At 48.6% G+C, this 20,504-nt stretch overlaps 1 protein-coding gene across 1 annotated transcript in view; it reads right to left on the reverse strand.

Moving 5' to 3' along the window:
• The window catches only part of PTPRS (protein tyrosine phosphatase receptor type S), a 203,668-nt gene that overhangs the window by 37,007 nt on the left and 146,157 nt on the right, over positions 1-20,504 (reverse strand). Inside the window, exons 13-24 of the mRNA XM_078378875.1 lie at positions 18,670-18,975; positions 17,059-17,252; positions 15,460-15,486; positions 13,537-13,654; positions 10,898-11,488; positions 10,023-10,120; positions 9,301-9,563; positions 8,155-8,248; positions 4,038-4,253; positions 3,136-3,293; positions 2,402-2,413; positions 1,488-1,600 (exon numbers count right to left, since the gene is read on the reverse strand). Of these exons, the coding sequence (XP_078235001.1) occupies positions 1,488-1,600; positions 2,402-2,413; positions 3,136-3,293; positions 4,038-4,253; positions 8,155-8,248; positions 9,301-9,563; positions 10,023-10,120; positions 10,898-11,488; positions 13,537-13,654; positions 15,460-15,486; positions 17,059-17,252; positions 18,670-18,975 (2,190 nt within the window). The remainder of the gene's footprint in view (positions 1-1,487; positions 1,601-2,401; positions 2,414-3,135; positions 3,294-4,037; positions 4,254-8,154; positions 8,249-9,300; positions 9,564-10,022; positions 10,121-10,897; positions 11,489-13,536; positions 13,655-15,459; positions 15,487-17,058; positions 17,253-18,669; positions 18,976-20,504) is intronic.

Raw genomic sequence — 20,504 nt, forward strand, 5'->3', positions numbered from 1 at the left:
CCCCATTTTAAACCCTTGACTTTCAAAACACAAGCAGTAACTTTGGTTTTTCAGAACTGACATGATTTGGTACATATTTCTATGTTGATTCAAAGTTAGGTTATATAGAGAAAACGAATTTAGAAAATGTCTTCCTAAATAGCCATAATATTGTGGCTTTTCCTTTTTTGCGTTACAAGAACTATACCGTTTCTACTCCGTGTATTCTTTTTTTAAAAAGTGGAATTTGCTTTTGCTTTCTCTGTGGCCTTCGCCATATTCGAACATCCTGCTTGAATAAATTAATATTACACACAGGTATAATGAGATGCTTCTCCTCTGTCACACACACATACACATAAATGTGCACACTTAAAAACAACAATAGAAAAAGGAATTTTCCTTTCCTCAAAAGGTATTAAAGAAATCCACCGGTTTAGTCTCCTCCTGGCCACCTAGGAAAGGCTTCCGCTCCTTTTGATGTCAAATACAAATTTAAAAGATCAACCAGAACGGAAAAGGGTGTTGGAAATGTGGATTTCACCGAGAATGGTGTGGATCCTGGCAAATCCATTTCTCCCCTGGAATAACCAGTCAGAACCACCTGGGGCGAAACTTTTACGTTGTCTGGGATAACTTTTATTCTGCTTAATTTATTCTGCATTTCCGGCTGTTTAGCATTATTTATTCAGATATTACAAGACAGGAAGCAACAGAGGTGGTTTTAAGACTCCCAAGTCCCTCTGCTTTGACCTCTCCAGCTTTAGCCAAGAGGCCCCTTCCAACACCATTCTTTTAGGATTCTATGCTTCTTCTCTCGAGATTTTGTGCCCAAGCCTTGCTTAAATACCTTTCCTTGTGGCCACGAGGACTAGTCCCTTAACTTCCAAGATGTAAAACAGCCACTCTGAGCACAAGGACCCCTTCTGAATGGACTGAAAATGAACAATTCCTTAGTATGGTTATGCCGCCATCCCCACAGCCCTCCAGGAAACACTCCCCCCTGAGCTTCGGAGAAGCAAGCAGATGGATCCACGTACAAGTAACAGCCTGTATTCAGGGCGGAAATTTCATTTAAATAAGGAAAAGCACGGACAGAAAAATAGGTCAAGAAAAAGGTTAGATGGCACAGGGGGTGCTGCATTTCCTCCCTGCTGTGTAGGATAGGCAGAGTGGCAACGGGGTAAACACCCCTGCAGGGCGGGCTTCTTCGCAAAGAAAACAGACGCATGTCTTCCAGCCAGGAGCTCAGCACCACGTCGAGACACGCAGGATCAGTGGCATTAGAAGGGAACGGCTAACGGTCAAGTGGATGGAATGATGGCAAAATCTTCTCCAGCGCTCAGGGTGGCGGCACCAAGGAAGGGCACCAGAACTCTGCCCATGCATGCCATGTGCGCCCGAGGGACATCGGACCTTCCTCCTCCAAGCTGCTCAGTGAAGTTGGGAGGGGGGCCACCCACGGTGGCCGACGGGGTGGGGGAAGAAGAGGCCTGTGGCCCCGTTACCTGGGGTCTGGAAATTGATCCGCCGCATCTCCACCGGGTCCTTGGGGTGGTGAGGGGCGATCTCCGCGTTATTCAGCATGCACTTGATCCGAGGTTCGGAGTCTTTCCGTTTGCTGGCGGGAGGAAGAGAGAAAATGCCCGTGGGGGACCAAAGCGAGACGTGCACCCCCCCCGGGGTTGGGTGGGTGGGGCAACTCTAGCTCAGTAGGCTCAGCCCCGTGAAACGGCTCAAATCATCAATTTTAAGCCCCGCTCGACAAGCGAATCCGGGGGTTGCAAAACTGGGGGTGGACGTGAGTCAATTTGCAGAATTTGGGTAGCAGGTCAAAAGCCCCCTGGGAGAGTCCTTCCCTACCCCAGGCCTCCAATCACTACAGGGCTGAAAAACGAAAAAAGGGAGCACTCTTCCACTACACGAATGTGCGACGGCCAAATATCGGAAAAGGCTTCCCAGCTGGAGGCCTGGCCTTTTAAGCCGGGCTTTTAATAATGAAAATGAGCAAGACTACGTCTTTCTGGGATGCCGTACTGACAACTCGTATGAAGTGCATTTTTAAAGCTTTTGAACATTTAAGACAGTGGGTCCTGAAGGTCCTTGGACTACAGTCCCAGAAGCCTTTGCTGCCCGCTGCGCTGGCCAGGATTTCTGGGAGTTGCAGTCCAAGAACATCTGAGCTGGGAACGAATGGTTTAAGATGATCATTTCCAAATCCTGTTCCAGGTTGAGCTGCTTGTGAACACAGTCATTACGGAGACTTTCCACCTGCTCGGCCGTCATTCTTTGCAGGCGGCCTTTGCCAGGGGAAAAAGCGGTGGAGAAATAAAAGAAAAAGATGGGCTTTCGGTTCCTTGGGGCCTTTCCCAGGCCTGCCTGGGCCACACAGAAGTCCCCGGCCCCTTTTAGAAGCTCTTACCTGTCCGGTTTGCTGTTCAAGGAAGCGATGGGGAAAGAAGAAAAGAGAAAGAACAGAGAAATGTAAGTGTTGGAAACAGCAAAAACAAAACACCATGATCTTATTTTTTTAATCAAACTTCCTCACCAACTAACTTTCTCATTTCTGATTTGCCAACGGATGTGTCCCTGTGTGTGTTTTGGGGGAACAGGGGAGTCTTTGCTTTGCGCGCCCGATGCAGCAAGATCCACCTGTGGGATTTCTGCCTGAAGGGTAGAAGAAAGCTCCCTTTGACATCACAGAGATGGGCTGAGAGGCAGAGAAAGACAAAGGATCCACCTGCTGGACTACAATTCCCACCAAGCTTGCGCTGGGGCTGTTCGGAGCTAGAGACGGAGCATCTGGAGGCCCACGGGTGGCCCATGTTTGGCGGGGATTCGATGGCAGAGAGAGGCTGATGTAGGAGAAGAGGCTAAGTTCGCTATTCTACTCGAGGGTGCCTCACTCAAGGCGTGCCCGGGGGATTAAAAATACATTGACCGGACGAAACGGGTGCATTCAAGACTTTTCAAAGAGGATCTTGAAGACCACCATTCCCAAAGTCTTGTTTCTGGGCTTGGATGGCAGCACCTCAGACCCCTTTCAGAGGAAGTGGGGGGGGGAGAAATCTAATCCCCCAAACCCAAGTCCATTGGCATTGAAGGGGGAAACACACACAGCCAGAAAGGAGCGGATGCGAAGATGCGTTTGCTTACTTCTTGTAAAGAAGAATGGCAATGACGATGCAGATGATGAAGACCACGGCCAGGACGGGCCCAATCACCCAGATCAGGCCTTCCTCTCCTTCGATTTTTGGCTGGGGGTCGGAGTTGTCCAACTGGATCGGATCGGAGAACGGGCTGGCAGCGTAGGCCTGGAAGAACCAAGCAGAGACTTCTCTAGGGTGGCGATTCTCAGTCAAACAACAGCCAAGGTTTCGAGAGGCGGCACTTTTGGGGGTAACGTTTTTGGTGTTATGGTACTTTTTTTTAGTTGGCAAATGAGAATGAAAAAATGAACAGCCAGAACCTTGTTTGGTATGTAACTGACAATGAATACAAGGGTGTAAGGACCGATCAGTTAATGAGCCATTGCTCGCATTTCCTGTCAGGTGCTGAGACACTGGACTAGCACACCACTGGGAATACAAGCAGCAACACTTCCAATTAGGAGTAATTCCCTTCAGCATCATTCACGCGGATCCTGCGGTTACCCCCTTTTTCACTCTACTCCCACTGAATGAGCCATGCCCCCAGTGCAAAAATCAATCAATCGATCAATCTAAAAATATATATATTTTTCTTCTTGGGACAGTGTGGCAGGAGGAAAAACGGGAACGACTTCTCTATCATCTCTCCTGGTCGAAAGCAGGCCCTTCCTCTCCTGAGGAGTTCTGCTTTAGTTTTCTCAAAAGAGAGCAGATTTTTTTAAAAGCTGAGAAACTCCAAGCGATGCTTGCGGAAATATCTCTGAGCCAGAAGCCTTTGCCACTCGCTGTGTAGGTCAGGATTTCTGGGAGTTGTAGTCCAAGAACATCTGGGGACCCAGAATTGGGAGCTAATGGTCCATGCTGACATTATGAGCCGGACACTGTAGGGTGTGCGTGGACAGTACTCACGGCTTCGCTGCCTCGCAAGACCGCCAGGACAAAAAAGACATATTTCTGCCCAGCCTCCAGGGCCCTGTTCTCAAAACCGTCGTAGCGCTTCATGTCCCCCAGCGCAAACAAGGACGGGAGGATGCTGAAGCGCGCCGCAATGTATGGCTTTTGGGGATCCAGCTGGCGGGAATGTCGGAGGCTCCGGCGCTGAAGTCTGGAGATTTCTTGAATCAACTGAAGAAAAGAAGAGAAAGGGAAAAGAGGGAAATAATCAGCCAGAAAATGGAGAACTCACATGGGCAACGAATAGGAAACACCGGGGGGGGGGGGGAGGACAGAACGCTTCCGGACAAGCACAGAAGTAGGATTACTGACCCCAACTTTTTTTGCAAACACACACCCGCCGAACTCCGAGGCGTAAATCCATCCTGGAATTTCAACCAGAAGTGACCCATTGAATCTGTAGGGTTTATTTACCCATTACCTTTATATCCTGCCCGTCTAGCACCGAAGCACCCCTCTGGGCAGCTTTGTTTAGTCCTTTAGTTGTGTCCGACTCTTCGTGACCCCATGGACCAGAGCACACCAGGCCCTCCTGTCTTCCATTGCCTCCAAGAGTTGGGTTAAATTCATATTGGTCACTTTGATGACACTGTGGACAGTGTCATCCTCTCATCCTCCGTCGTCCCCTTCTCCTCCTGCCTTCACACTTTCCCAACATCAGCGTCTTTTCCAGGGAGTCTTCTCTTCTCATGAGATGGCCAAAGTATTGGAGCCTTAGCTTCAGGATCTGTCCTTCCAGTGAGTACTCAGGGTTGATTTCCTTCAAAATGGATAAGTTTGATCTCCTTGCAGTCCAGGGGACTCTCAAGAGCCTCCTCCAACACCACAATTCAAAAGCACCAATTCTTCGGCGGTCAGCTTTCTTTATGGTCCAGCTCTCACTTCCATACATTACTACAGGGAAAACCATCACTTTGACTATTCAGACTTTTGTTGGCAAGGTGATGTCTCTGCTTTTTAAGATGCTATCGAGGTTTGTCATCACTTTCCTCCCAAGAAGCAGGAGTCTTTTAATTTCGTGGCTGCTGTCACCCTCTGCAGTGATCATGGAGCCCAAGAAAGTGAAATCTGTCACTGCCTCCAATCTTCCCCTTCTATTTGCCTGGAGGTGATGGGACCAGTGGCCATGATCTTAGTTTTTTTGATGTTGAGCTTCAGACCGTTTTTTGCACTCTCCTCTTTCACCCTCATTATAAGGTTCCTTAATTCCTCCTCACTTTCTGCCATCAGAGTGGTATCATCTGCATATCCGAGGTTGTTGATATTTCTTCCGGCAATCTTAATTCCGGCTTGGGATTCCTCCAGTCCGGCCTTTTGCATGATGTATTCTGCATATAAGTTAAATAAGCAGGGGGACAATATACAACCTTGTCGTACTCCTTTCCCAATTTTGAACCGATCAGTGTTTCCATATCCAGTTCTAACTGTTGCTTCCTGTCCCACGTATAGGTTTCTCAGGAGGTAGATAAGGTGATCAGGCACTCCAGTTTCTTTAAGGACTTGCCATAGTTTGCTGTGGTCCACACAGTCAAAGGCTTTTGCATAGTCAATGAAGCAGAAGTAGATATTTTTCTGGAACTCTCTGGCTTTCTCCATAATCCAGCGTATATTAGCAATTTGGTCCCTAGTTCCTCTGCCCCTTCAAAATCCAGCTTGTACTTCTGGGAGTTCTCGGTCCACATACTGCTGAAGCCTACCTTGGAGGATTTTGAGCATAACCTTGCTGAAGCCTACCTTGGAGGATTTTGAGCATAACCTTGCTAGTGTGGGAAATGAGTGCAATTGTACGGTAGTTGGAGCATTCTTTGGCACTGCCCTTCTTTGGGATTGGGATGTAGACTGATCTTTTCCAGTCCTCTGGCCACTGTTGAGTTTTCCAAACTTGCTGGCATATTGAATGTAGCACTTTAACAGCATCATTTTTTAAGATTTTAAATAGTTCCACTGGGATGCCATCACCTCCAGTGGCCTTGTTGTTAGACAAGCTTTCTAAGGCCCACTTGACTTCACTCTCCAGGATGTCTGGCTCAAGGTCAGCAACCACATTATCTGGGTTGTCCAGGATATCCAAATATTTCTGGTATAGTTCCTCTGTGTATTTTTGCCACCTCTTCTTGATGTCTTCTTCTTTTGTGAGGTCTCTACCATTTTTGTCCTTTATCTTGTTCATCTTTGCACAAAATGTTCCTTTAATATCTCCAATTTTCCTGAACAGATCTCTGATTTTTCCTTTTCTGTTATTTTCCTCTATTTCTTTGCATTGTTCATTTAAGAAGGCCCTCTTGTCTCTCCTTGCTATTCTTTGGAAGTCTGCATTCAATTTTCTGTAACTTTCCCTATCTCCCTTGCATTTTGCTTCCCTTCTCCTCTCTGCTATTTCTAAGGCCTCGTTGGACAGCCACTTTGCTTTCTTGCATTTCCTTTTCTTTGGGATGGTTTTTGTTGCTGCCTCCTGGACAATGTTACGAGCCTCTATCCAAAGTTCTTCAGGCACTTTGTCCACCAAATTGAGTTCCTTAAATCTGTTCTTCACTTCCACTGTGTATTCATAAGGGATTTGGTTTAGATTATACCTGAGTAGCCCAGTGGTTTTTCCTACTCTCTTCAGTTTAAGCTTGAATTTTGCTATGAGAAGCTGATGATCAGAGCCACAATCAGCTCCAGGTCTTGTTTTAGCTGACATCTTTGGCTGCTGAGAATACAGTCAATCTGATTACGGTATTGCCCATCTGGTGATTTCCATGTGTAGAGTTGCCTCTTGTGTTGTTGGGAAAGAGTATTTGTGATGACCAGCTTGTTCTCTTGACAAAACTCTATTAGCCTTTGTCCTGCTTCGTTCTGAACTCCAAGGCCAAACTTTCCTGTTGTTCCTTTTATCTCTTGACTCCCTAGGTTAAAACACACCCACCCAAATCACACCCGCAAGGAGATCAAGGCAACCAATAAACACTGAAAAACCAGGATAGCAAAAAAAGAAAGAAATCTGGATGGCAAATCAAAATCAATAGTCAATTCATGGGCCCATGAGGATGTCAAAGAGGTACGGTATTTCTAAAGGCTTATTCAAACAAGGTTTCTGCCCTTTTCCCTGAAAACCAAGAGGGAGGGAGCCTGACCTATATCTGTGGGTGACACATTTCATAGCGTAGGAACTAACGCCGAGAAGACCCTGTTCTTGGTGATGGTTTTCCCGGCCTTTCTTTGGGTGGCCACCTGCAAACACAGCGACCAGCTGGACTTCACTGCAGCCATCCCATAACTTTGCAATCGTTTCCCTGGCTTTGCCAGAGCTGGGGACTGAAAACTGGTTTTTAATCTCCATTTCTCGTTTGCAACAGGGCTGCAAATCAGAGGACATCATTTTTGTGTTCTGGGACGATGGTTGATGAGAAATTCGTACGGAGTCAACAGCGTGACAGCCACAAGGAAACAAAAGTAGCCTAATGCCAGAAGAAACAAATATATCGATGATGTTCGTCTCCGATGTACAACTGCACCAAAAGACACAGCTCAGACAGCCAGGACACCGTGTATGATTTCATGGAGATCTCAAGAAAGAACACAAAGTCTAGCTCTGGACCCCCATCCTTCTACTCCACCTTTCTCCAGCTCCTCCTGACAAGTTCATTCTGCGCTGTCCCCCATGGTATGCATCCTTAGCTAAACCAGAAATCAGGTTTGTAAGACTTTCGTTCCCAGGACGAATGCCCAAACCTTACCTTGAAGCATGAAAATTTCCTGTACTGTTCCAGTTAAGTATCTCAAATAGCGCCAGTCAAAGTTCTATGTTCTCCACCAGTCAACAAAGGACTACTAATAATCTGACATAGACTGCTTCTGTTCATGGAGGTTTGATTTCACTCTTTGGATAACACTCCCACAAAGACAGCTGATTTTTTCTTAAAACCCTAGGGCAGGAAACCTCTCTTGTGAGGAGGATCCCGAAAGGTGCACGCCTTGGAACAGCAAGATTCTGCCCTCCCCATCAGGAGACGGATCCAGAAGGATCACAAACTGTTTTGGGCCGCCTTCGTACTACAAAGGAAGGTGCGTGAAAAGAGGCAAAACTCACTTCTTCCAAGTCCATTTCTTCAGGGGTATTGTACTGGTTGTGGAACTGGCCAGTTTTGGACTTCTTCAGGGGGACGACCACAATATAATACGCTCTAATAAAACAAAAAAAGAACAAAACGCCTGTGAGGCTTAAGGAAGGTGACTGGAAACAAACGCACCATCAGCAGCTCTTTTCTCTGGCCCACCGGTGGAAGCATTTAGGTGGTTAAATCCTGGGAACACAGCCCTGCGGGTTACAGTTCGGGTGTATTTATCTGCCACCAAATCCTCACCTCATTTACAATGACAAACAGGATTTAAATCCTGGTCTCCTGAGTCCCCATCTGACGCTTTACCCCCTACGCTACAGTGGCTCTCTTTTCTTGGCACACCGCCTCAAAAGGAGCCTACATCCAAACATTTAAAGTTCTCAACACTTTACAAAGAACGGGGCATGCTTAGCCTTGAGAAAAGAAGAGGGAGGGAAAATAGGAGGTAAGGTAAAGGTTCCCCTTGACATCGAGTCCGGTCGTGTCCGACTCCAGGGCGAGGTGCTCATCCCCGTCTCCATGCCATAGAGCCAGCGTTTGTCTGAAGACCATTTCTGTGGTCACGTGGCCAGCATGACTACACACAGAATGCTGTGACCTTCCCACTGAAGTGGTACCTATTGATCTACTTGCATTTTTACATGCTTTCAAACTGCTAGGTTGGCAGGAGCTGGGACAAGCAACAGGCGCTCACTCTGTCGCGTTGATTCGATCTCATGACGGCTAGTCTTCCGACCTTGCAGCCCAGAGGCTTCTGCGGTTTAATCCACAGTGCCACCACGTCCCTCGGGGAAATAGGAGATCACTTTGCAAATACCAGAAAGGCAGTCCTACAGAGGAAGGGCAGGACGTGTCCTCCATCCTCCCAGAGAGCAGGATACATCATCATGGGCTCAAGCAACAGGAAGCCAGATTTCGGCTGAATATCGGGGGGAAACTTCCTAACAATTAGAGTAGTACAACGACGGGACCCATGACTTTGGGAGGTGGTGAGTGCTACAGCGCTGTGGCGGCCTTCAAGAGGAATTCAAGATAGCCTGAGAGGCCCCCTTCCAACTCAACTATTCTACAATTATTCTGAAACCAGGACCACCCGCGTGACACTTTTAACGTACTGCACTGTGAAATCCGAGCCCTTCACTTCGGGCAGGTTGAACAACATGTTCCCTTCCATATCGTGCCGGTAGGACACTTCCGGTTTCCTGGCGAGAATGTTGGCCGCGGTCAAGACTTCGACTTTCTGCTGGAGATCCCCTTTGTCGCTCTTCCGGCTGGTCAAGGAGAACCGGTAAGAGGTTTGGGGCTTCAGGTTGGTGATGAGCTTCTTGGTCATGCGCCCGTCCACTTCGATCTCCTGGCCCGTTTTCTCCTCTCGAATCTGTCCCGAGAAAGCCGAGGGATGAGGAAGAGATGACTGTATTTTTTTTTTAAATTAAGTGTCTCAACTAGAGTTGGTCAAATTTCCATCCCTCCCCTCAGTCCATGAAGGGCTTTTAATAATCTCATATAGACTGCTCCTGTCCCTGGAGGTTCGATTCCACTCTTCTAAGAAGCTCCTATCTGTATCCCATACTCTAACCCAAGTTATTAAAACAAACAAACAAACAAAAATCACAAAAGAAGAAGAAGAAGAGACGTCCTCGCCATGCCAGATTTAAGTCTATTCCCAATGCAGCAAAGTCTTTCCTATGGCTACACCAAGGTCATTGTTTTAATAAACATTAGGAGAATTTCCTCTCCCCACCCTCCTCTTTTCGGTTTTTGGAAAACTAGGCCTCCAGATTTTAAAAAAGCAATGATTTTTTTAAAAAGCAACTTTTTAAAAGGCAACAATTACCTTGTACTGAATTGGAGAGTTGTAGTTTTCTGGGAATTCCCAGCCCAGAAGCACCGAGGTCTTGGTGACCATCTTCATCTTGAAGTTTTTTGGGAAAACTGCCGGGAGAGAAATGTAACAGAGGGTAGGGAGAAAGCGAGAGGCGGTGAGCGGATGGAACGTCGTGTGGATGCCATTGACTCGGAAACGTCATCTGGAGGCCATTTGGCCCCCACCCGGAAGGCTCCCGCTGGCCGTCTCTCCAGGCGAACCACCGAACCTGTTACACTCCCGGGAGGCATTTCACCCCTCTGCCCACCCCCAACCCCAAAACCAGGCTCCTGATTGGCTGCTGATAAGGAAAGTGGTGCTGGGTGGAATCGTAGGCTTTTCCTCTTGCCTCCCCTTTTCCCGTCCTTGGACGGCAACAAAAACCACAACAATGAAAACAAAAAAGGAGTAGACCGAAAGAGAGAATGAGCGAGCAAAAAAGAGAGAGAGAGAGAGAGAGAGAGAGAAAGCTGAAGATAAGACTCCGCCCACCTGGGATCGCCACTGCTCCGCCCAGCTGTCAATCAAGAGGGCTGCCTGGACTGGACTTTCCGGAAGAAAGAGCAAACGGGACTTACCTGTCGGTGGCAGAGCAGCACTGCCGGACTTTTACATAGATCAAGAGACACCTATTTTGTTGCATCGAGTTTCCTAGCGTACTCACACGCCTCATCTTCAAGCCGGCAAGGAGCTAATGATTATCTATGTAGGCAGGCTGGGTTTTTTTACCCCGTATGTTTGGCTCATGGTTGGTTTTTTATTTTGATTAATTTTGGGGCTCCTCCGTCTCGCTGGAGCCGGAGAGAAGGAAGAGACAGACAGAGGAGAACGCACCAAGTCCCTACCTTGATCAAGAAGGAACGTCCGGTATTGGACGGTCGGGCTGTATGGCCCGGGACCTTTACTGGTATGGGCTCGGATTTTAACATCGTAAGCCGTGTTGGGCTTGAGGCCATTCAGAGTGTACGAATTTTCGGGAGACGGGGGTAACTCTTTCTCCTGCGGATTCCCGGCGGCGCTGGCCTCCCGGTAGGCCACCGTGTACTTGACGATGGCCCCGTTCCGCTCGGCTAAGACCGGGGGCAACCAGTTGATCTGGACCGACCGGGAAGTGATGTTGCTCGCCTCGAGGATCTGGGGATAACCCTTGGGGACGTCTTCCGGGATCGTCAGCTCCTGGACCGCCTCCTCCCCGAAGCCGGCCCGGCTTTTCACGGACAGCTTGAAGACGTAAGTGGCCCCTTTGTGGATGCTGGCGGCCGTGTACTTCTCCTCTTGGGACGTGAATTCCAAGGTGGCCAGCGGGGAGATGTCCTTGCGGCCAAACTGGAGGCGGTAACCCAAGAGCTGGCCTTCGGCATTCAGGGGAGGCTCCCATTTCACGAGGAGAGTGTTCTCTTGCGTCGGGTGGACAGAAAGGATTGGTTTCCCAGGGACTAGAAAAGAAACGGGAAAAACACCCGATGATCTTTCAGCACAGATTCTGTCTGCATAAATGTTATCTGACTTCAATTGCGTATATCATTCCTATCACAACAGCTCAGTGGTTTAGGTGGAGAGTTCGAATCCCCCACCGGGCCTCCTTGGCAGGGGCTGGACTGGATGATCCTTACGGGTCCCGTCCAACTCTGCTGTTCCAAGATGTATCATTTCAGCCTTCTACCTATGGGCGATCTACCAGGAGGTTTAGATGAGCAGTTGCTAATGCAGGATTTATCAGAAATGTGTATCATGTATTAACAGAAATGCAGGGTTAATGTTTCTTTTTTTGGGGGGGGGGGAATATAAGATTTCAACTTGGCTGGCCAAATACTGAGTCCCATTAAGGGACTGTGTTACTTCTTATGTGATCCTCTCCCCCCACCCTTCAACTAACTGGTCATTCTTTTCAAATCAAGAGGGGAAACGAACATCCAGTTTGCACCAGTGCATCACTGAATTAGGAGCTGCTCCCCCTCTACCGTATTTGGACCTGCAACTAACTAAATCATGGTAATTCACTGCATTCAGAAATTCTGTCTCTCAGTTGGTTTGATTGGTTGATACAAGAGCACTCAACGTTGCAGTCTTTTCCCCCCCTTTCTGCATTCTCTTCTGCATTTTCGTATTTGAAATTAAATCCCAGTGCAATCACTATTTTGATCAGGCAGCTCATGATTTATTTAAAAACCCCAATTTGGAACATAATTTTCTTTCTTTCTTTCCTTTTAAAAAAAGGCTCTATTTATATATTGGAAGTGATATAAATAGCATTTTTGCAGAATCACAGAAAGACCTTTTCTTTGAGTGCTTTATGCGCTGCACAGCAAAAACGGCAGGCGGAAAGGGGAGTGTGACTGGGGGTGGGAGAACCCTGAAAACCAGGGTTTTTATAAACAAAAAAAATATAAGGAAACAGGGACCAGAGCTAAGCAGAGTTTGGGAGAAAAGATGAATTTGGAAGTGAGACATAGAGAAGAAAGACCATCATGGCTCTAGAGGTATTTGCTGGATGGCAAGTCTTGTCAGTCCCCTACATCACCTACACTGGCTGTGGCTGATGGGAGTTTTAGTCCACACAGTACACCCAGAGGGGAAGCAACACACCACACCCTGTACTCCAAAAATGGCAATGTGGCTCAGCTGCACCTTTCATTGGCCGCAGCCCATGGCGAGGGACGACGGGACATGTGTTCCAGCAAGAATCTGGAGACCCACCGGCTTCCACACCTCTGCCGGAGGTGTACGTGGCAAGGGCTGAGGACTGGAGGAGCTGTTTCCCTGAAATCTAATTTCCCAAGGAGAGCCAAAGCGCTAGCTTTTAGTCCGAACTTAACACTCTGTGAAGACCTCTGTCATGAGTGGATGGCAAAAACAGCTCTCCAGACATTCTGAGGATCTCCAGGGGTTGTCATCCATGTGATCCCCCTGCCAGTGGGCAAAGAGGCTTCTGGCAATGAGGGCAAGGTAACAGAGTCTCAATCTCATGCTTAAAAAAAAAAACCAAAAGACTTTGCTGCTGCAGAACAGGCCGGCTATTTGAACCCTTTCTTGAAACTCAACTTGGGCTCCAGAGACAGCCATCCTCACTCACCACCTCCACCGAATGTGAAAGGAAAAAGAGAATAATTAAACATCCTGCCTGATATGCTGAAACGGAGTTTGAGGCTCAGGATATCTGTGTCGGCGAACCCACTCTCAGTGATGGATGTATCCATGCATCCGGAGGTCGTGAAACAAGAACCGAGCGGAAGGAATCAAAACCACAGAAGAACCACCACTGCAGTAAATCTTTCCAATGGGGGGGGGGACCGAGGGAAAATATCCCACGGGTGGGGACGTCTCTGTTTGGGGCTCTCCCTATGAGGGCAACCTGTTTATAGGACCAACCTCCTGCATTGTGAGTGCTTCAGCTGCAGGTCTGAAGGACACGGTGTGTTCCCGGCTTCAGCAGAAGGGCAACCCGCCACGAAAGGGAGGGACACCGGGAGAGAAGGGCACTCACCTGCCCCCTTGGTCACCACCAGCTTCGGTTTGCTTCGGGCACCGTCGCCTTTCATGGTATAAGCGGCCACCGTGATGGAGTAGGCAGTCTCGGGCTGCAGCCCCGAGATGACCATTTCCTGTGGGCGAGAATCCAAAACCAGACAAGATGTCAACGTGGCGAGGATTGCAATGCAGACAATGACCACACGGAGGGTGAGGAGGGGCTGAGATCCTGTCACGGCGGGAGGCCAACGGCATAACCTTTTACTTGCGAATTTCTGTACGGCAAGGAAGCTCCGCGGACGTTGCCTGCCAGATGCCCCGTTGTGTGACTAGGCATGAAACCGATCACAGTGACGGAGATTTCTTAACTTCCTGCGACTCGGGGGCCAAATGTTAGGCCATTCCCCCAGCCACGCGAGAGGATTTCAGCCGTGATGCATGTTTCCTGTTTCCATTTCAAAGCCAGAACTGGGGGGGGGGCAAAGATCGCCACGAGGACCGCACCGCATGCAGAAATGCAACACAAAGCAATCACTGAGAGAGGAAAATCAACTAAAACCGGGAGGCAGCAGAAGGGAGGAAAAGGAAGGAAAACGGTACATTTTCACTACAGAACACACGCCACACCGTGCACGATGCCAAGCACGCAGCGGATGGAGGCGGATGGAGCCTGCCATCTGACGTTTGTGTCGTATCTCAAAAACGCTCTGCGTCAAAAATGTTCACCCAGATTCCTCAAAGGACCCAAAGTCTCTAGGGTGGGGGAAAAACTTGCCAGCTTCAAACGGATTAAAGCGTCTCCTCCATTTTATTATCCTTTCCCTCCTCTCGCTAATTTTATTTTGAAGATGATGATGATGGGCCCTCTTTCCGCACCCTCAGTGGCTTAGGTCTGTGGCTGCACAGCCAGAGGTCATGAGCTTGATTCCCTCACTTGGCAGGGGCTGGACTTGATGACCTTTAGGATCCCTTCCCGCTCTGCCATTCCAAGATTATTATTACACATGGGTTTCACCTGTCGTTATGGTGAGCCTCCTCTGCCTTGAAACATCCCTGTTTTTTTTTTAAACTCAGCACCTTGCAGCTGCAGTTCTTAATCAGCTAAGAGTGTGAGGGATGATGGGAGTCATAGTTAAACCCCTCAGGAGGGGAGGACACTGAGGACAGCTGCCTCGAACTCACAGAAACCAGTTCAAACCAGTTGAGCAAGTCACAAAGCAATGACCAGAACCGGTGGGATCTGCACTGATCTGTTGGAGAACCCAGGAGGGAGCAGAATGGCCGGATTCCATGCCAAGGAAAGCAAAGGGAATTTCCAGATCCTTTAGGATCTTGGGTACAAATCGCTTCCACCTTCTGTTCTTCTTTCATTCTGTTTGGGGGTGGGGGTGGGGGAAAGAGAAGCCATGTGGAAGGTGCTTCGTGCAGAAAAGCTTGAAGCAAGGGGCCAGAGATTTGGAAGGTACACCCCCTCTTATTTAGGCTCCCCAAAAGCCTCCAAATTTTTCACATCAGCAGTGCAAAAAAAAGGTGCTTGGTTTTCCAACTCATGGGTCTTGACTTTGACGGCGTTTGGGTGGACAAAGCCCATGGATGGACCTGGAGGTGCAATGCGGATCCAACTGGAGGAGTTACTGCTGGCTCGGGGCCAAAACACAGGGCCGTCCCAATGCTCCCCAAAGGATATCACAGGATCCGTGCATAGCCCTCCCCGCTTGAGGGATGCACAGAAATCACAGCACAACCAACGGTACAGAGAGGAACCAAAAAGAGGCACAAACCCAGCTGAGCAGGGCAGGAGAGATTGGAAGGGGGAATGGATAAATAAATATAAAGGAAAGGAAAAGAATACAACAAGAGCTTCCCTATCATCACCAAGGCAAGGGGGAAGGACGTTGGGGGGGGGGAAAGGTCACCAGGATGGGAGAGTCATACTTACGTATTCTGCGGTATCATCTGTTTCCCACTGACCCACAGAAGGCAGGCAGAGAAGAACGAAAGAAAGGAGAGAGAAAAGGATGAGATGGAAAGAGGAAGCATGGAGGGGTGGCGGTCCGGTCGCGAAACGTCTCTCTCTCTCCCAGAAGCCCCCCGGGGGCTTCTGGGAAGAACGGGAAGGAAACCCACGAAGCGGCACGGTTAGGAGAACGTCTTGGCTTCCGCGGACGGGAGTTTCCCTGGTGGCTTGAAGAGGCAACAAAAACACACACGGGGTGCGTGTGTGCCAAACGTTTTTCTCCAAAGCTTCCCAAGGCGAAAACAAAAAAAAGCAAATTTCGGGGGGGGGGGGACACAAATTGCAAACTTAACCAAAAGTGCCCTTCCCGATTCTAACTCAAGGAGGAGGAACGGGAGGTTCCGGGCACCCTCGTGAGACGGACCATACCGTCCTGCGCCACCGGTTCAGTGACAGGTAACACCGTTGGCAGGCACTGAAAAAGGCACCCGGGAGATCATGCCACTGTTCGCCTGATGGCAAAGGCACATCGGTGCGAATGGGTGCCTACAAGCTGAACAGCTCAGATGTGGCCTGGAGTGGCAGATGATTTCTTTCACTCTTTTTAAAAAGGGGTCTCCATCTCTGAAAGATGTGGGGCCCCAATAACTTTAAATGGCTCCCACTTCTGGGGGGGGGGGAAATCAAAAGGCAAAATCTCTTCTATAGAAAAAATGGAATAATGCAACTACTAGGAATGTTGGTAAGCCTTTGGTTCCAAGTTCAAGTTCTTCGTACCCAGTCCCGAATTCGAGTCCCTGTTAAGAACAAACTTTTCCCCCCCTAGAAAAGTTTTCCCCCCAGAAAAAGGTTTTCCAGTTGAAACGGGATGAAGCAAAGTGTTTGAACTGACCTCCATTAGTCGGGCGTGTTAATAAACTATATATAGAGGAATCCCCAAAAGCACAATCCTGAACCTTCCAGGCATCCAGGACCTGAACACGTAAAGAGCATTTGGCTCACACACTCACGGTTCTCCCACATAAAGACCGGGCAGCTCAGAAAAAACCCTCTTCCCCCAAAATCTGGGGAGATTTGAAGACCCATAAAGACACGCCCTGCTCTCCTCACCAGCTTCCAAGTTGCACAGGAATGCACGGCGTCTACGGATGGACAAGAAAGTGACCCGGTTTGCAGTCTCAGCAGCCGTCTGTTCCAAGGCTACGCCAATGTGGGGAAATTTAACTCCACGGCGGCAGGCGCCCTTTCCGAATTTTGCTGACAGTGGTCTGTCCGAATTTTGCAATGCCGTTTGTGTGTGTGTGTGTGTACACCCTCCCACTGGAACAAAACCCCACAGAATCAGACACCAGGCAATCGCCACAGGACTTTCCATGAGAAAAAAATTCAACAAAATGTACCAATTCCCCGACAAATGCTGCAAAATTCGACCACCTGAGGAAGTAAGGGGGGGAGGGGCAGGAGAAGCCCCATGTTGGAAAAAGAAGGCACGCACCTAGCAGAATCCAATTTGATTTAAGTTGTGCCAGTCCTCAATAACAGCAGAGAAGGGGCTTAGAGATAAAGGCACTTCTTGCTCACCTGCGCGTCCGCCAGCATCACGTCCTTGATCTGGGGCAAGCCGTTTGCCTCTCCGTTCTCCATGCGCACATAATGGACTTGGTAGCCCCGGATCTGCCCGTGTTGCCGGTTCTGGACCGGCGACCGCCAGAACACCTGGATGGCCGTGGAATTGAGAACCTCCACTTCCACCTTGCGAGGCGGAGCGCTGGGCACTGGAAACAAACAACAAGGAGCGAAGGGAAAAACGGGGGGGGGGGGGAGAGGAGGGAAGAAGCAGAAGAGGAGAGAAAAAGGTGGGGATGCGATTCAGCTTGAATAGAGACCGTCCGCAAAGGCGAGCAAGCACTTTTTTTAAAAAAAAATCATCACTAGGATACAGCTGAGAAATTTTAACTCGCAAAGACAGACTGATACTAATTGTAAATCATGGCATAAGTGAAATGAACGAAGGAGGCATCGTAGCCTGTCTGGGGTTAATGGGAAGCTGACAGTTCTCAGAACCATGGACTGGAAAATGGATCCGGCCTGCACAGACTTGGGTAAAAGGGGTGGTGATGTTACCGGCTTCCCCGGGTTCTTTCCCTCAGAAACTTTCAAGCAGCACATGTATATCTATGTAACGGTTCTGTTCTGAGAGGATCGGAAATGGGAAGCGGTTATCTTCTACCGAAAGACAGATTCCTTCCGGAACAAGTGAGTAACTTCCCAAGTAACTATTGGAGGGGAATTAATGAGATGCCGCTGTAGGGAAATTTGGAGCTTGCCACAGGACACCGCACTCAAGAAATGCGGTGCGAGAGGGGACCTGTTTAATTTCTGCGCAACACAGAACATGAATGTGGGCATCAGGTTATCCTTTAAGTGTGAGAGGCCCTCTGTCTTGGCATCTTCATAGAGAACCGTCCACTCAAATTTAACAGTCCAGCCTCATCAAACCGGAGCAAGTTGAGAGGAAGGGAACAAGGGTGATCAAGGGGACTGGAAAAAAATGGGCCTGTTTAGCCTTGAGAAAAGAAGATGGAGGGGGATACAGGATAGTGCTCTTCAAAGACTTAAACGGTTGGGGCAGGATCTGATCTCCATAATCCCCGAGCACAGAATATGCAAGAATGGGTTCAAGCTGCTGGAAGCCAGATTTTGGCTGAACCATCAGGAAAAACATCTCGGCTGTTAAAGCAGTACGACAATGGGACCCATGACATCGAGGGGTGGTGAGCGCTCCCATGCTGGAGACCTTCAAGAGAAATTTAGACCACCACCTGGCTGATCAGTTTTTGGGTCGGCTTTCTGCCTTGAGCAGGGGCTTGGCCTCAGAGACCCTTTCCACCATATACAATCATAGAATAATTGACTTGGAAGGGGTGGGTGGGTTGTAAGGCCATCAAGTCCCACCCCCTACTCAAGGCAGGAATCCACATCAAAGCAGATCCGACAGAGGGGGGAGTACGATTTTCTCTTGAATCTCTTGGAATCCGTTGTCATACTGCTCTAACAGTTAGGAAGTTTTTTCTGATGTTCAGCGTAAACGTGGCTTCCTGTCGCTTGAGCCCATGGTTACGTGTCCACGATTAGAAGCTCAAGAAATTATATGAAAGATGAAAACGGAAGGAGAACAAAAAGTCTAATTACCGTCCTCGTCAGTACGGACGATGACCGGCGAGCTTTCAGGGCCTGGCCCCACCATCGTGCGTGCCACCACCGTGATGCGGTACTCGGTCCATTTCTCCAGCGGTTCCAGAAGGATCTGATTGGTCTCCGGGGGGATGCCAGTCACCTCTTTGGGTTCGGTGTCGTCAGCATCCAACGCTCGGTAGCGGATGCTATAACCTTCCAAGACGCCATTTTGGCTTTCGGCCGGAGGCGGCTGCCAACTTACCAGAATGGCCGTGGACTTGGTGCTGACGCACTTTACGTCTTGAGGGGGGGCGGACGGTTCTATGGGGGGGAGTGGCAGGGGAAGTCCGAGGGAGTCAGGATGGGGAAGGAAGGACAGAAGAGGGAAGGGGGGAGGACGGAGGGGTGGGGTGGGGATGAAAACAAAAGATGGGAAAGGTAAAAGAAAAAAAAAGGAAAAAATGATAACGAAGGAATCTAAAACAAAACGTACAAAAACTTGGTTTCAGAAGATAAAAATTGAAAATAACGGGGGGGGTAGAAGGGAATAAAAACGCTTCTTTTAAAAGGAACGGAACACAGAAGCAACAGGAACAACTGAAGAGGAAAACGGCAACGCACATTTTACAAAGCAAACCCAAAGACCAACGATGACGTTGGGCGAGCGGTGGTTTTTCCCCCTACCCAGTGGTGACTACCCATATTACGCTTGGGGGCTGGTTTGGAAACCGTGGGGGTGTTGAAAAGAGAAGGACAGAAGTGCTTGCGAATACGGATTTTACAGGTCTTTTTAAAATCCCCAGTCTTGAAAGGATGGCTGGCCTAGGACCATGAATCCAATTAGCAGGCCTGTGGTTTAGACCACTGGTTCTTAACCTTGGGTTACTCAGGAGTTTTGGACTGCAACTCCCAGAAGCCTTCACCATCAGCTGTCCTGATGGGGGTTTCTGGGAGTTGCAGTTCAAAAGCATCCGAGTAACAAAGGTTAAGAACCACTGATTTACCACAACATTTACATCAGTGTAATTCTTCAATAATATTCCGGACCATTTTAATTTTAATTCATAATTTATATTATTATATACATCAGGGGAGGACTTTCTCTCAGTCCCACCACCTTCATAGGTATGTTTGGTAGAGACACGTAAGAGAGGGGCCTTCTCTATGGCTACTCCTTGAGACTCTGGAACTTCCTGCCACTGGAGGCCAGCCTGGCCCTATCTGGGCTGTCTTTCTGCAACCAGGCCAAGACCTTTCTCTCCAGGTAAGCTTTCCCTGTGTGACTAGCTGCCCGAGTGGGGTTTTTAAATGGACTGTCGTGCTTTGTTGCTTTGAATGCGTTTTCAGTATTTATTTCCTTTCCCATTTTATCGTGGTATTTGTCCTTTGCAGTATTTGTATACTCACTGCTGTGCGCTTCAAATATAATCTTTTAATGATGACAGCCGCCTTGGGTCCTTTCTAATGAGGCAGGCGGGCCAAAAATATTTCAAATAAACAAATATTATTTTGTTCTGCATAGTTCTTTATGAGACATCTACCGTTGTGAGTGCTGATCTACGCCTGGTGGGGAATAAAACCAACGTATGATATCTAAGCAGGGGGTTAAAAAAACTAGAGGCCTACTGGAATAGAAATTAAATACAGTGGTGCCTTGCATAGCGATCGCTCCGTATAGTGATGAAATCGCTTAGCGATGCTGTTTTTGCAATCGCAAAAGCGATCGCTTTGCGATGTTCCCTATGAGGAAATTTCACTTTGCGATGATCGCAGGGAAGCGACCATCGCAAAGCCCACATTTTCGGCCAGCTGATTGGTGGTTTCAAAATGGCAGCCCGCTGTTTTCAGGC

This window comes from Pogona vitticeps, chromosome 7 (genome assembly GCF_051106095.1).
Source record: "Pogona vitticeps strain Pit_001003342236 chromosome 7, PviZW2.1, whole genome shotgun sequence".
NCBI lineage: Eukaryota > Metazoa > Chordata > Lepidosauria > Squamata > Agamidae > Pogona > Pogona vitticeps.